The sequence below is a fragment of the Lynx rufus genome, unplaced genomic scaffold, assembly GCF_022079265.1.
Source record: "Lynx rufus isolate CCGP_SWC_20201006 ecotype Redwood Valley unplaced genomic scaffold, mLynRuf1.p SCAF_3, whole genome shotgun sequence".
Lineage (NCBI taxonomy): Eukaryota > Metazoa > Chordata > Mammalia > Carnivora > Felidae > Lynx > Lynx rufus.
In genome coordinates, this window is record NW_025814845.1 from 40,768,781 (window position 1) to 40,783,461 (window position 14,681).

The window sequence follows — 14,681 nt, forward strand, 5'->3', positions numbered from 1 at the left end:
CAGGTGGCGGGCTCGTGCCCTAATGTGCACTGGGTGCCGGGCTTCACAAAGCGCGCGGGCAGCACCTCCCTCGTCCGGGAACCGCCTCTGATCGCCAGACCACATCACAGGGGAGCAGGAGAGGTGGAGAGATGAAGGGGCTCCGGGGTCAGGAACTGGCGGCGAGGGCCAGCGTGCCCTCCTCCTCCCCGCCGGCTCAGCCCCCGGGGATTAGCACGTCGAAAGAGCAGAAGCCAGACGCCGCCAGGAGGGAGCGAGACCCAGGAGGGAGGGAAGGAGGGGAGGCAAGGAGGGGCGCGGAGAAGGGGCGTGGCCGGCGCGCAGGGGGAGGGCGCTGGGAGGAGGGGCCGCTGCTCCGCGCTCGCGGCTCTGGGGGCTCGGCTTTGCCGCGCTCCGTGCACTTGGGCGAGAGCAGGAACGTGGAAAGGACCTCCGATCCCAGCGCAGCCACCGCGATGAGAGGCGCTCGCGGCGCCTGGGATTTTCTCTGCGTCCTGCTCCTCCTGCTCCGCGTCCAGACAGGTGGGAGAGCGCCGCGGACAGTGGGGCCGCGCCCCCCCCCACCCCCCGCCCCGGAGCAGCCTGTGCCCCCCAGGGCTCGAACCCGCAGGGGTTCGTCGGCAGAGGTGGCTGACGGCCCTCCGGTGCCCTTGCTTTTCAGCCTCCGGGAAGATTCGAGGCGTCCCCGGGACTCTCCTGCGCCCTGCCTCGCTCACCTGTGCAAGGAGCCCCTGCCGCTGGTGGCGGGGGCGCTGAGCTGGGGGTCTTCCGGGAAGGAGGACAGCTAGGGGGCTCAAGAGTGGGTGAGGTGCGGCCGCAGGCTGCGTTCGAGTTCGGGGTTGCTTTTGTGTCGGGGGTGCGCGGGGGCACAGGCGGGCGGGTCCCGGGTCCGCACCCAGCGCGTTATCTCCGCGGTGCGAGGCGCGGCTACTGCTTCCTTTTGTTAAAAGTTGCGCGTGTGTGACCGGTGCACTGGAGGAGCAGCCCGCAGGTTCTCTGCCGCGCCGAGGGCAAAGTTGAAGAGCCTTTTCTTTGCTCTGTGGCTGCCGCTTTCCAAACCGCGGGCGCTCTTTGTGCCCCAGAGCTGGGGACCGACCCGCTGCCGCCTCTGCTCGCTGTGTCCTCGGGCCCTCCCGTTAGGCATTTTGCCTGGGAAACGCGCTGTGTGCGGCTCTGGAGCCGGACCCCGCGAACCTAGAGGTGGCGGCTACAGGGACAACTTGGGCTGGGCGTGTGGAAAGCAGCCGCTAGGTTGCAGACTTTTTGCTTTTGTAAATCCCATGCCAAAGGCTCGCCCCTTTCCGCCGCGGTGCCGTTTCTTTCCTGCCACGCGCCTCCGAGCGGCTGGTGGCCGCGTTTGCCGCCTGCACCGAGAGGAGGCAGGGACCGTGCGCTGGAACGCTCAGGTCTTCGACCTGGTCTCCTCCCGGGTCTGGCCAGAATGCCCAGACAGGCTGGCCGGCCTCTGCAAGCCGCTGGAATAGGTGTCTGCGACCCGTAATTGCGGGTCCCCGTTTTCTTTGGGAATTTTGAGATCTGCAACACCCCTTCCCACGTGATAGCTACACTACTTAAGGGCCGCCTGGGGCGGGGGTGGGAGATGGAGTGGAACTTTCTGCAAAATCTTACTTGGATCCTAAAGCTGTAGTGAAAATCCGGTTTTATCTGCGCGGGAACTTAGGTCTGAAGGTGGAGGAGGAGGATTTGCAGGCTCCTGAAAGCCCTCCGATTCCTGCCCCTTCTTCCCTTTTTCTTTTTTTTCTGGGTGTCGCTAGTGCGCGAGCGAGTGCAGATCGCCCAGGTAACCCCTGAAACCCTGCTCTCTCCCAGGTCATTTTTTAAAGACCTTCAAGGCTTACCTCGCTGATGCAGTGGGCAGAAAGTGAGTCTGAACTGGGATTCACGGGCTACAAAAGGAAGCATCGCTTTGTACTATTGTGGTACTATATTAACTACCGGTCAGTTTCCCATAAAGTCTCAAGGTGGTAGCCTCTTCATTCACGGGCTTGAACGGCTTTGTGAGGGCTTTCCGGTGGAGGAAGAGAAGCCTTGCATCTGGACCGGTGGGGCGGGAGAGAGATTATAAGTGAGTGCCCAGATTCCGTGGCGGATTTGACCGCTCTAAGCTCAAATGACACATTTGGTCCTTACGTCTTTGTGCCTTGGCATTTTTAATTTCAGTTATGCGTGTGGACCCGAATAGGGCACTAGAAAGACAAGGGCAGAATAGTTTCCCCGTTTTTAAAATTAAAAGAATCAGTTGCTTCCTTCCTCCTCCTAATTATCCGGCTTCCTCGAACAGATTTTTGGCAAAGGGAATTTAAAGGTCTGGCTCCTGGGGGGCAGTATGGTATAGTGACAAAACCTAGTGCTGCCCTTCTGGTTCTCCTTTTCCAGCCATTTATTAGCTGTGTGCCCTTGGCAGGTCGTTTCAATTCTGGAGATCCCAATTTCCTCAAGAGGACAGTGAAGCATCTGCATCAGGAACGACCCTTTGGGTCCCACATTCTCCTCTTCCAGTGTTCTGAGTGTAGACTACAATTTTTCTGAATTCCTTCCCCGATTCCTTTCTGCCTCCCTGAAATTCCTCTGCCTTTTCTGGTCACAGGGACCACGGGGGTAGCCTCCTGGTCCCCTGCCCCCGCTGAAGCTGGGAGGTGCGGTTTATCCTGAGTCTTCTTCAATCCACATGTGTGCCTGGTTTCCCTTTGAATTCAATCAAGGAGGTGCGGGCTCTGTAGGACCCCCCATCACTGCTCCCCTCAGTGTTTACAACACCTGTGCCCAGCAAGATAAGCCTGTAAGGAATAGTGAATCATACTTTCCCCTCGTTCCTGCAGGTGTGAGGCCAGAGTCAGAGCCAGAAGCTGGACACGGGACATTTTGGATGTGATCCTGTTGGGAATGACATGATGGTCTTGGAAAGGGATCCCAGAAAAGTCACATCCCCATTCTCGTCTTCCCCACTCATCCACACATTTTTTTCTTATGACTTGATAAATTATGTATGCTGTGTTATTACAACACATTTTTCTGACATGCCTTAACTTTCCCTTTATGTGTCTGTTGTACATAGTTGTTCTTTATTCAAAACTGGGCCAGGCCCATGCTGGGGCCTTTACATGGTGTTTCTAGTCCTCTCAACAAGCCCTAGAGGTAGTGCTGTTACCATTCCTACCATTTCATAGCCAGAGAAACTGGCTGAGGATGAGTCAGTTACCCAAATAGTCAGTGGTAAAGCCTGAGATTAGCCCCATATGCCCAACTGTATACCATTCACATGCCTTAACAGAATCAGTTGTGAGATTCATTGGAAACTATTTGATGAGCACATATTATATGCCAGTTATCGTTGGAGATTCTGGGAATACAGGATGGTCAAGGTCATTACCTAGAATTGCCTTTCTTAGGATGTGTGGGTGAAAGTGTTCTCAATTTGAGGGAAGTATTCACCGGGAAGGGGAGTCATTAAATGTAGCTTGTCTGGGGGGTATGCTGGCACTCGACCCTGGGCATGAGGGCTGTATGTGTTAGATGTGCCATTCCAGAAGCCCTCAGAAATGAAGATAAACTGTCTCTAAAACGATGGTGGAAAAGTCAGTTGAGATATTTTGCCATCCACCTTTCCAAAAAATAAAAATGGCCTTCGCATCATATACTTGGGGCATGCTTTGTGAAAGCGAAAACTCCCAGGAGTGAGTTAACGCCACTGGTCATTCACCCCGGATGGGCACCATGAGATAGAAGGGCAGTTTACCCCTTAGAGATTTACCACCCAGACAGATCGTCCTAAATGGGCCAAGTGTTTTTGTGGGCTCCCTTGTAGAGCATTTGCGTACAGGTGTTGTTTTGATGATGGATTTTGCTGCTGTTGTTGACAGCTGCTAGAAGCTGCTCTTAGGATTTTGACTCATTTCCTCAAGTCTCCCCCAGCTGATTAAAGAAGGACACCAGGAAATGAGCTGCGGTGCCCAGAGCGGAATTCTTGGAGCTGGCCTTGCAGGATGGGAACCCCTGAAAGACTGTGGTCAAGGCTACAGCAGCATGATGCAGAATGAATTTAGTTTAACAGTTGACAGAGTGGGACGTGGGAAGTGCTTTATTTTGCTGCATTCCTGTGTGTTAGCTTTCAAAACAAGGGATTGAAAGACATTTGAAGGGACCTTAAAGACACAAAATTTCATATGCAGTTTCTGTAACCTGAATAGAGAGCTTCAGGGGCTGCAAATCCAGAGTGAGGAAGGCCTACTGGGGAGTTAGCAGAGGTACAAGTGTGAATCCAGGGCAAAGCCAGTGTAAATCTTTGTTGAAAGTGAAGGGACCGAGTAAGCCTGGCCTGTAGTACCTCTGGTTTTGGACATTTTGGACATGAAACAGCCCATCTTTTGACCTCAGATTCTGAATAAGTAGAGCTTACAAGCTGATAATCCATGAACCTGTTTGGTACCCCCCCACCCCCAAGTGATGCTTTATTAAGGAAACATCAAGGCAATACTTAAGAATCTGGAGAATTTATGTCAAGAATTCGATTTCTCTGCTCTCTTGAACTGAGGGACCAGTCCTCTTTAGGAGGCACTAGGCAATACCACTCTCTACTGCCCTTAGACATTTAGGCATTTAGCCTTAGGCCCTGGTGAGTGCAGATGGGACCATGCTGGTACCTAGCGGACAGAGCACAGGCCTGGGGAATGAAGACAGCCTTGTGTTAGTCTGCTGGCCCCATGGCTGACACATTTGGGACCTTGGAGCAAGTCGGCTGCCCTGCTGAACTTACTTTTTCATCCTCATTTCAGCTGTGTGACTTTGGCAAATTACTTAACCTCTCTGTGCCGGTATACGTGCTTCTACATAATAAATTTTTAGGATCGTGCTGCCTGGCACACTTTTAGTACAAACATAATACATGTCAGTCATAATTATTATCTGTAAAATAGGAATTGTTATTCCAGAAATGGAAATAATGCCTACTCTAATGATTGTCCTAAAGATTAGGAAGAGATTCTTGTGCAGATGCGTGGCACAGGGTCTGGGATGGGACGGCACCTAATAAACGAGTAACCTCTGTGACTATGTAGAATTTGCCGGTTTCTCTCTGTAATCTTTGCAAGTAGGTACCAGTAAGTACTAACGTGACAGCTTTTAATGTGAAATAAACTTTAATTTTTGAGTTTTATATGGCTTTTGACCTAACAATTCGGAATCACTACTCAGGGACTGAACAGATCTTGGCCTTTTTTTTTTTTTTCTCCTTCCTCCCAGAAAGACAAACAACCCAGAGGATTTCTCCAATGAAAGCATTCACATATGCTGATTTTTCCAATCACCTTATGCTTTAGCCTTAACATTTTGCTTACGACACACTGTTAGGTATCTCCAGTGCATATCTTTCTGACAGCTAGGTTTTTGACGCTTGCAAACTTGAAGCTAAATTGTTAGCCAGCACAGGTGGCATCGGAGTTAAGAGCTCAGGGTTCGAAAGGGACAACCTGGGTTTTTACGCATTTGGCCCCTTGCTGGCCGTGTGATCTGGGAAGAGACTCTTCACTTCTCCATAAGCTTCAGTTCTTTTTATGTGACTCAGAGATGATGGCATGGGCTCCCGAAGAGAGTGAGTGAGGTCACCCACATAACATGCCTAGTATGGTGTCCTTGATGGGGACAGCACAGGGACTTCACTATTAGGCTGATTTTATTGTTCCTCTTGCAGGTTTGTCTCTCAGGAAAAAAAAAAATTGGATATAGTTTAAAACCAGATTATGTAGAGGAGTTTTTATGGTATAAAGATGAAATGTATACATTTAATGTCTAGTTTTTGTTTGTTTTTTTAAGTCTACCATTAGTAAGCAATGCCTGCTTTCCTCCCTGGTTCTTTGTTTTGCCTTGTTCTTAGCCCGTTCCGGTGGATACAGATTAGATTTCTGGACGCGAGCTTAGGAGGGGAAAGCTCTGTAAAATGGCCATTTTCTCAAGGTGAGTAAGTAAGGATAGCTCACATAGGGTCCATGAACCCTGTGTGATGCAGCATTGAAAGCACCTGAAGAGTGAGGGGCTTTTCTGTGACTGCCTTCCCTAAGAGTGAGGGACCCTGCTGAACTTGGCTGTTGCCCCAGGCTAGACACACAGTGGTGCTCCTGGGTTTAATATCTCCGGTTCTCTAGCACTTATAGGGTGCGTTGAACATAAGAAATGCTCAATAAACATGTCAGACTCCGTTTAACAAAGATCTATGATTCCCTAGGCCTTGGTCCTTGCAGGGACTGTAGGTGTGGGCTAGAGGTGGGGGAGGGATGGAGTAAGAGCACAGCGTCTGACCAGAATCGCATTTGGTGTCCAAAGAAGTGCAAAGTGCTCAGGCAGGATTTCAAAAGAGAGACGTTTATGTCTTGGTGGGCAGATGATAGCGATCAGAGATCTTTCAAAGTGTCCATGTGGGAGATAATATTTGAGATTCATTTCTGCGCGTTAGAGGGTAGAGTGGCTGTAGGTGAGGCTTCGATTGGGAAAATGGGGGATGTGGAAATAGGGGATAAGACATTAAGATCTCATTTGAGGATTGTCAGTCCTTGCACTTGGTGTGATGGTTGCCGGGGGTGGGGGGGGAGAGGGGATAGAGAGGGGAAGAGGCTGGAAAGGTGGCCTCTTTGATTCGCCACAAGGAGCACTGTAGGGAGGGGATATTTAATGCTGCGTTTGGTCCAGATTCTGAAAAGAGCTTAGAGGTCAGGGCTAAGGTGGATCTGAGCCAGTAGTGGCTCTCTGGGCTTTGCTTACTAGGCCAGGACCGCTTGCTCCACCTTGCCGTCCAGTCCCCAGCCTGCTCCGAAAAACTTGGGCCACCTTGCTTGTAGGTAATGAAGACTGAAGGAGGTGTGTGTGTGTTTACCCTTTAGTAAAAGACACACATTAATATTTACTCTCTGGATCATTTTTAGGTGTCCAGTTCAGCCGCGTTAAATACATTCGCATTGTTGTGGAACCCCATCCCCAGACCACTTTCCATCCTGCAAAACTGAAACTCTGCGCCCATGAAACACCAGCTCCCTGTTATCCCCTCCCCCAGCCCCTGGCAGCCATCATTCTATCTTCTGTATCTGTGAATTTGACTACGCTAGGGAATCATTCGGTATTTGTCTTTGTGACTGGCTGATTTCACTTAACATAATGTCGTCAAGGTTCATCCATGTTGTAACATATGTCAGAATTTCCTTCCTTCTTAAGGAGGGAAATGTATGTATATGTGTATGTATGTATGCATATGCATATGCACATGTATAATTTTCTGCCATATTTTGTTTCTCCATTCATCCACCAATGGACACTGGGTTGCTTCCGCCTCCTGGCTGTTCTGAATAATGCTGATATGAACACGGGTGTACAAATACCTCAAGGAGAGTTTCTCAGGGGCCTCTTCCAGGATGGTTCGTGTCATGGCTAAGCTTTGTGCTGATGGGGAGGGGAGCTGGATAGAGGGACAGTCAGGCTCTTTAGATGGCCTCTGGGTGAAGGGGTGAGGGCCTGGGTATTAGGGTGCGTGCTCTGGAAAGAAGGGAAAATACTTACGAGACACGAAGAAAAAGGTAGCCGACTGAATTCACTTGGCAAATTTATAGGCATCTTGGGTGTGTCAGACGTTGATGAGGTTGAGGCTAAGGGTAGCGGGAGTTATTATAGGCGTGGGTGACTGGGAGAACTGGTGGGACCTTGGAATTGATGGAAATAAAGTCAGAGGAGGAGCATCCCGTTTGAGGGGAGAAATATGTTGGATACTGTTGTGTTTGTCTATTGACTATTTACAGGCTGCATGAACTTGAAACTCCATTTCCCAGACATGATGGTAGATACAAATGAGATTCTTCTTAGGCGGTCAGGTCCATGTGAGAGCAAAACTAAACCCCAAAAGTCAACAGAACTTAGCTGTGTAATATCAATCGTGGGATATGGGGATTATGAAGAATTGTGTGTTGTGTATCAGTCATATGATGAAAAGTAAATTTTCGTGAAAAGAAATATATAGCAGGAGGATAAGTCTGTATTCATTCTTTGGGTTACACCTTTATCAAAAAGTTTATTTTTGAGGGGCGCCTGGGTGGCGCAGTCGGTTAAGCGTCCGACTTCAGCCAGGTCACGATCTCGCGGTCCGTGAGTTCGAGCCCCGCGTCGGGCTCTGGGCTGATGGCTCAGAGCCTGGAGCCTGTTTCCCATTCTGTGTCTCCCTCTCTCTGGCCCTCCCCCGTTCATGCTCTGTTTCTCTCTGTCCCACAAATAATTAAACATTGAAAAAAAAATTTTTTTTTAAAAAAAAGTTTATTTTTGAGAGAGAAACAATCACACAAGCGACAGATAGGGGGAGAGAGAGAGAATCCCAGGCAGGCTTTCCACCTTCAGCATGGAGCCAGATACAGGGCTAGAACCCAGGAACCATGAGGTCATGACGTAAGCCAAAATCAAGTGTAAGATGCTTAACCGACTGAGCCACCCAGGTGCCCCGGCATTAAGCCATTTTTAAAGGATGTTTATTCGTTTTCTCAGAGAACAGAATGGACATTTTGGGCTTAGAAGAGGACACAGAGTTGATTAAAGCTTTGGGAAATTGGCCCTTTGAAGGCAACTTAAAGAAATTGGATTTATTAGGCCAGAGAAGATAAGGTGAAGAAGCTTTAGTGAATGACAGTCTTCAAATATTTGTAATATGTGAGTGAAGAATGGCACAACGAAAATAGTTTAAATTGCCCCAGAAGGAAATTGAGCTTTTTTTTTTTTTTAAGGGAAAATTCTTTGATTGGGGTTTGGAAGATACTTTATTGCATTATCAGAGCTAGTCATAGGGTCTTGGCTGCAAATATGAGGAAAGCCAAATAATTGTCATTTTGAAATGGTTAGGCCCTGCCTGGAATCTTTTCTGAATAAAATAGCCGTTTTTCCTTCTTCACTGCTTTGGCTTTGCGTTGAGTCTTCCCTAAATTCTGGTTCGACTCGAACATGATCCACCACTCTTCACCAGTTTTGGCTATGCCGAAAATAGCCAATAAAGAGCTCGCAGCTTCAAAGCGGGTTGTTGATCTGTTGGGGGTTGGGGGTATCTAGCCACAGATGGATCGTGCGGCGAGATAACTTTAGCCGAGTGCCAAGGTAAGAGGAACGAAAGGAAGTTCGAGGTCTAGAGAAACTGGAATCGATCATAATTAACCTTCACCTAAGAATGAATTGCTATTTGATCTCCCAACTGACGGATACTTTTGAGAGAAAGCCAGCGGTGCTGCATGTAGGCGGAGAGATCTGTAAGGACGAGGGGAGTCCTTCTCCCTTGATTACTGGGGGGTGGATTGTTGGCTCTGTGGTTTACCCACCAGCCGGACTTCCCTTCCCACCTGTCCTTTCCCTTTGGTCATTTCATGGTCATGGCTCGATGTACGTATCAGGTCAACCCACCGTCCGGTAGGGGAAGGCGGTAGAAATGAAATTGCAGTTCAGCAGCTTCCCGTTGATCGCACCATTTCACTTGTCATGCCGAAATATGTGATGATGTCTGAGATGTGATCCCTGTGTTTAAGGAGCCTAGGAGCTGTGGGAAGATAAGGGCTGGGGTGGGTGCTAATGTAATACGATTTGTAATAAGATTTAAAGAACAGCCCTGGTCCGGAAGCCAGGATGCATATTCATTACCACTGGATTAGAGGAAGAGGCATCACTTCTGGGGGAGAGTGGCTGATGCAGAGGAAGATCTGGGGCCTGAGTTAAATCTTGGTTAAGGAACTGGTTAAGGTATGAATCCAAAAGGAAAGGGTTATAGTTAGCCAGAAGACTCCCATGGAAAGAATCCGCTGGAAGGTGAGATAGGGTAATTTCTTAGGATTTTTATTCTTCAGCAATTGCCGTATTTCCTATAATGCCGTATGTGATGAGATTTTTGTTAAGTGTAATCTGGTCAAGCAGTTACTTATTCAGAGACATTAACTTTCCAAAATGGAAAAGTACAGACCTCACTTCTGCATGTATTACACATACTGTGTATGTACAATGCAAATCCAGAGGAGGTCCACGGATATGTACTTTGAGTTGCTTTCAAGTCCGGGGCTGATTACCCTCCCTCCCCTGCCTGCCTCATCACCGCCAGCGAGATTACAGATTTTGTAGGCTCAAATTCCAATAGTGGCCATAGATGATTTTTGGTTCTTTGCTTATTAGCAGATTTTAAATGTTGAGTAAGATGATAATCCAGGCTTGTAGCCGTCTGCATAAATTCATTTGTTTAAAAAAAAACAACAAAAAAAAAACAAATCCAAAACAATAACAAGCAAAACCCCCAAGCCTTGATAAGGGTCCTGGATGGTTTAGGACATGTTGAGATTCTGCCCTGGGTTCTACAGCCCTGCTTTATAGGGTAATTAGAAGGTAATTAGGGACACTGGTTACTACCCTTCCCAAAGCAATGAGCAGTTGGGGTGGGGGGAAGGTGGCTGTTTGTGGGAGGAAAAGTCAATCACTTAAGGAAAAGTTATATATGGGGCGCCTGGGTGGCTCAGTCAGTTGAGCGTCCGACTTCGGCTCAGGTCACGATCTCACGGTCGGTGAGCTCGAGCCCCGCGTCGGGCTCTGTGCTGACAGCTCAGAGCCTGGAGCCTGCTTCGGATTCTGTGTCTCCCTCTGTCTCTCCCCCTCCCCTGCTCATGCTTTGTCTCTCTCTGTCTCAAAAATAAATAAAAACATTAAAAAATTTTTTTTTAAAAAGGAAAAGGTATATATGATGGCACCTGCCAAGCGGAAAAAAATAATAGGAAAAACTAAAAGAGGAGAAACCCTTACTCCTTTTCTTGTTATCTTAAAGTTCTTGAGTGAGGCAAAACACCTAGCTTCCTTTGGGTTTACCCCAGGTGACTCAGGTTATTTCAAAGGGTGTTAAAAAATTCTTCAAAAACAATCCCAGGCTGTCAGTAATTTAAATAGAATGACCTGTGCAGGTTGGTCAGTAAGCAGAATTGCTTAGCAAGACTCAGAGCAAAAGAGGGATTATCACAAAGAACTTTGGAAATTATTTGGTATTGTCTTTTTATTGGAAGGAAGTATTTATAGAAAGGAATCTAATATAGATTTGGCTTCTGGGGAAAACACTGGCGATTTTGGAAGTGCCAAGGGGAGTGGAGGGGAGGGGCATTGGCTCTCTGTTACTCTACTTGGCTAGTGCATGTTTAAAAGAAAACAAGACCGTGTTTAAAAAAATTGAGAATTATTCTACTTGGAAAGACTGTGGGTACTTTTAAAGTGACTCGGGATTTTAGTTTGTAAAATATTTTAAATGCATTTCCATTCTGACTTTCCCAGATTTCTTTTTTTTTTTTTTTCTTCAACATTTATTTATTTTTGGGACAGAGAGACACAGAGCATGAACGGGGGAGGGGCAGAGAGAGAGGGAGACACAGAATCGGAAACAGGCTCCAGGCTCTGAGCCATCAGCCCAGAGCCTGACGCGGGGCTCGAACCCACTGACTGCGAGATCGTGACCTGGCTGAAGTCGGACGCTTAACCGACTGCGCCACCCAGGCGCCCCTCCCAGATTTCTTTTTTAATGGGTGATGTTGAGTCAGTGTACCTTGGGAGGATCTTCATTTTAAGAAAGGGCCTGGTAAGACCACATGGACTGGCCTTTAGGCTTCTTTGTCATTGTTGAATTAAACCCGGATTCTTAATCCAAAAATATGTCACTGGAACAGCCACTTGAAAATGGTTAATTGGGAGGTCGAGATGTTTTTTCTACTTAATGATAATATTGTCAGGATATTTACTGCAGGGAAATAGTAGACACGTTCCCAGTTCAACCAAAATGCATCACTTTCATAAAAAAAAAAAAAAGAACCCCCCCTTCTGCTTTTTTGAAATAAACTAGCATATGTAGAAGGTTTTATGAATTTTTTAGTAGATCTGAATGTGTAGCCTAATTTACATTTCTGCATTTTCAAGGGATATTATTTAAAATGATCACCTTAGTTTCAGAATGACTGCCTCCTGAAGAGAGGAGGGTATAACCGTGAACACACGGAGCAAAAATCCTTGTCGTGTTGGGGCTCCTTCCTGTTCCAGAGAATTCTTTTTGGTCTCCTGAGCCCAGGCCCACAAAGAACCCAGAAAGAAAAGTCTAGGGGTCTCTCATAGAAAGCTTAATTTAGATTTATTTAGATTTATTAATTTAGATTTCTTTCGGTTCCGCATTTTGGTCAATGAAGGAAGGAAGCAGAGACAGGTAAGCTTTCTCAGAGGGTCTGGGGGACTAAGTTCATGGGGAAGGAGGGACTGACTCAGGGAGAGCTTTTTATGGTATTAGTCCCTTGAGTCCCATCTGCCACAGGTCCTGCCTTCCGAAGCGCTGAGCTCTCACTTCTGTCCTAGCTTTTCTTCGCTAGAACAGAACAGTCTCCATAACTTCAGAGCCACTTGAGCAGTTCCTGGAAGGACTCACCGAAGGGGGCTGAACAAAGCATGTGAACACAGACAGGTGTCTTCACTTTCAGGACATCGTGGAGCCTTTCCTGTGCCAAAGTGCGTTGTCAGTCTGCAGGCTTGGAACCGTTTTTCTCAGAATGTACCAGAATGCTTTTTCACAGCTGAGAGAGATGCTTCAGGGGTCCAGGCTGAGCGCTCTTCAGTGTGTCTCCGGGGATTAGAGGCTCTTCACCTCCTTTTAAAAGAAATTTTTTTTAACGTTTATTTATTTTTGAGACAGAGAGAGACAGAGCATGAACGGGGGAGGGTCAGAGAGGGGGAGACACAGAATCTGAAACAGGCTCCGGGCTCTGAGCTGTCAGCACAGAGCCCGACGCGGGGCTCAAACTCACGGACCGCGAGATCACGACCTGAGCCAAAGTCGACCGCTTAACCGACTGAGCCGCCCAGGCGCCCTTCACCTCCTTTCTAAATTCTTTCATCGTTTTCTTGTTCAAATCTGGCTGCCTTTGGGTTTAATAATAAGTACGATCCACGGATGGCACTTTGGGTCTGACTCAGTGCCTTTCAGCCACTGACAGGTGTTCTGTGAGTCATGTGCCACTCTCCTGTTCCTGTAGGTGGCCTGGGTGAGGGGACAGCACGCTGGCTTCATCTGATTTTTTTGCATCTTAGCCTGAGAGTGGCCTTTCAGAGATCCATGGTATGATAAGCTCTCTGGTTTCAAATCAAGCACTGTCCCGGTGAGGTTTGACCCTGGTGAATTACTGAGTTCTTCTGTCGATTCTTGGGCATCTGGTAGGACTCTTGTTGCCTTTGGCATTGTTAGTGTTGATCCTTAGGAAGGAATCCAGGATACAATCTGCCTAGTGATGGAAAGTGGTACTCCCTTGAGTTATAAGGGCAAGAAGGCATCCCCACTGACCACAGACAGCTTCGGTAGAAGCCCATAAGGATTCCTCAGGTGCTTAGTAGGATGTCACCTAACAATTTTGATGAAACACCCCTGCTTCAGGAATACAAGCGTGGGTACTTAAGTAATTAGGAGATCAGTTGCTGTAATATGCTTGCTCTAGGGTGACAAGACTAGTGTTTGCGAACCCAATGTAGTCATCATTGGTTAGTACTGACTGTTCCGGGTGAGAATTTCAGGGCCTAGTTTATTTATTTATTTTTTAACGTTTATTTATTTTTGAGACAGAGACAGAGCATGAACAGGGGAGGGGCAGAAAGAGAGGGAGACACAGAATCTGAAACAGGCTCCAGGCTCTGAGCTGTCAGCACAGAGCCCGATGCGGGGCTCGAACTCACGGATCATGAGGTCATGACCTGAGCCGAAGTCGGATGCTTAACCGACCAAGCCACCCAGGCGCTCCTTCAGGGCCTAGTTTAAATAGACCCTGTTTAAGTTTGCAATCAGTTAACTAGAGAAGGATTTAAAAAAAAAAAAAAAGCAGGGGCCTATGACTTAGATGAATTCCTTGGATTGTTTAAAAACCCAGTGGTAGCCATTTTAAGATGGAACAATCCAACCTCACGTTAACTTTAAAATAAGTATATATATGGGGCACCTGGGTGGCTCAGTCGGTTGGGCAGCCAACTTGGGCTCAGGTCATGATCTTGCGGTTAGTGAGTTCGAGCCCCACATCAGGCTCTGTGCTGACAGCTCAGAGCCTGGAGCCTGCTTTGGATTCTGTGTCTCCCTCTCTCTCTGCTCCTCCCCTGCTTGCACTCTGTCTCTCTCTCTCTCTCTCTCTAAAAAATAAATACACATTAAAAAAAATAAAAAATATATATATAAATAAATTATGGGGACATTTGAGACATAGCTAATAGTGTAACGAACTTTCATATGCCTGTCATCCAGCTTCAACAGCTGGATCAACAGCCAGTCTTTTTGCTTTATCTTTGTCCATCTCATCCTGCCATTATTTTGAAGCATATCTCAGGCCTTGCGGAATTTCGCCTACAAATGTTTTCAGCATGTAGTTCTAAGGTACAAAGATTCCCTTCCCCTAAACGTAATGGTAATGCCAGTGTCCCAGCCTTCCAAGTCAGTATAATTCCACAATGTTGTTGATGATCCAGCATTCACATTCCCCCTACTGAAATATAATACATATAAAGATCTATGCAAATAACGTCAACGTTTGGTAGAATCCAAACAAGATTCACATATTGCAGTTGGTTGATGTGGCCTTTCAGTCATTTCTTATTTATTATAGATACTAGTCCCCCATTTTGGT

At 47.4% G+C, this 14,681-nt stretch overlaps 1 protein-coding gene across 1 annotated transcript in view; it reads left to right on the forward strand.

Moving 5' to 3' along the window:
• Positions 1–418: 418 nt before the first annotated feature.
• KIT (KIT proto-oncogene, receptor tyrosine kinase) overlaps positions 419–14,681 on the forward strand; it is an 85,420-nt gene continuing 71,157 nt past the window's right edge. The window contains exon 1 of the mRNA XM_047092147.1: positions 419–522. Within this exon, the coding sequence (XP_046948103.1) occupies positions 456–522 (67 nt within the window). The 5' untranslated portion in view covers positions 419–455. The remainder of the gene's footprint in view (positions 523–14,681) is intronic.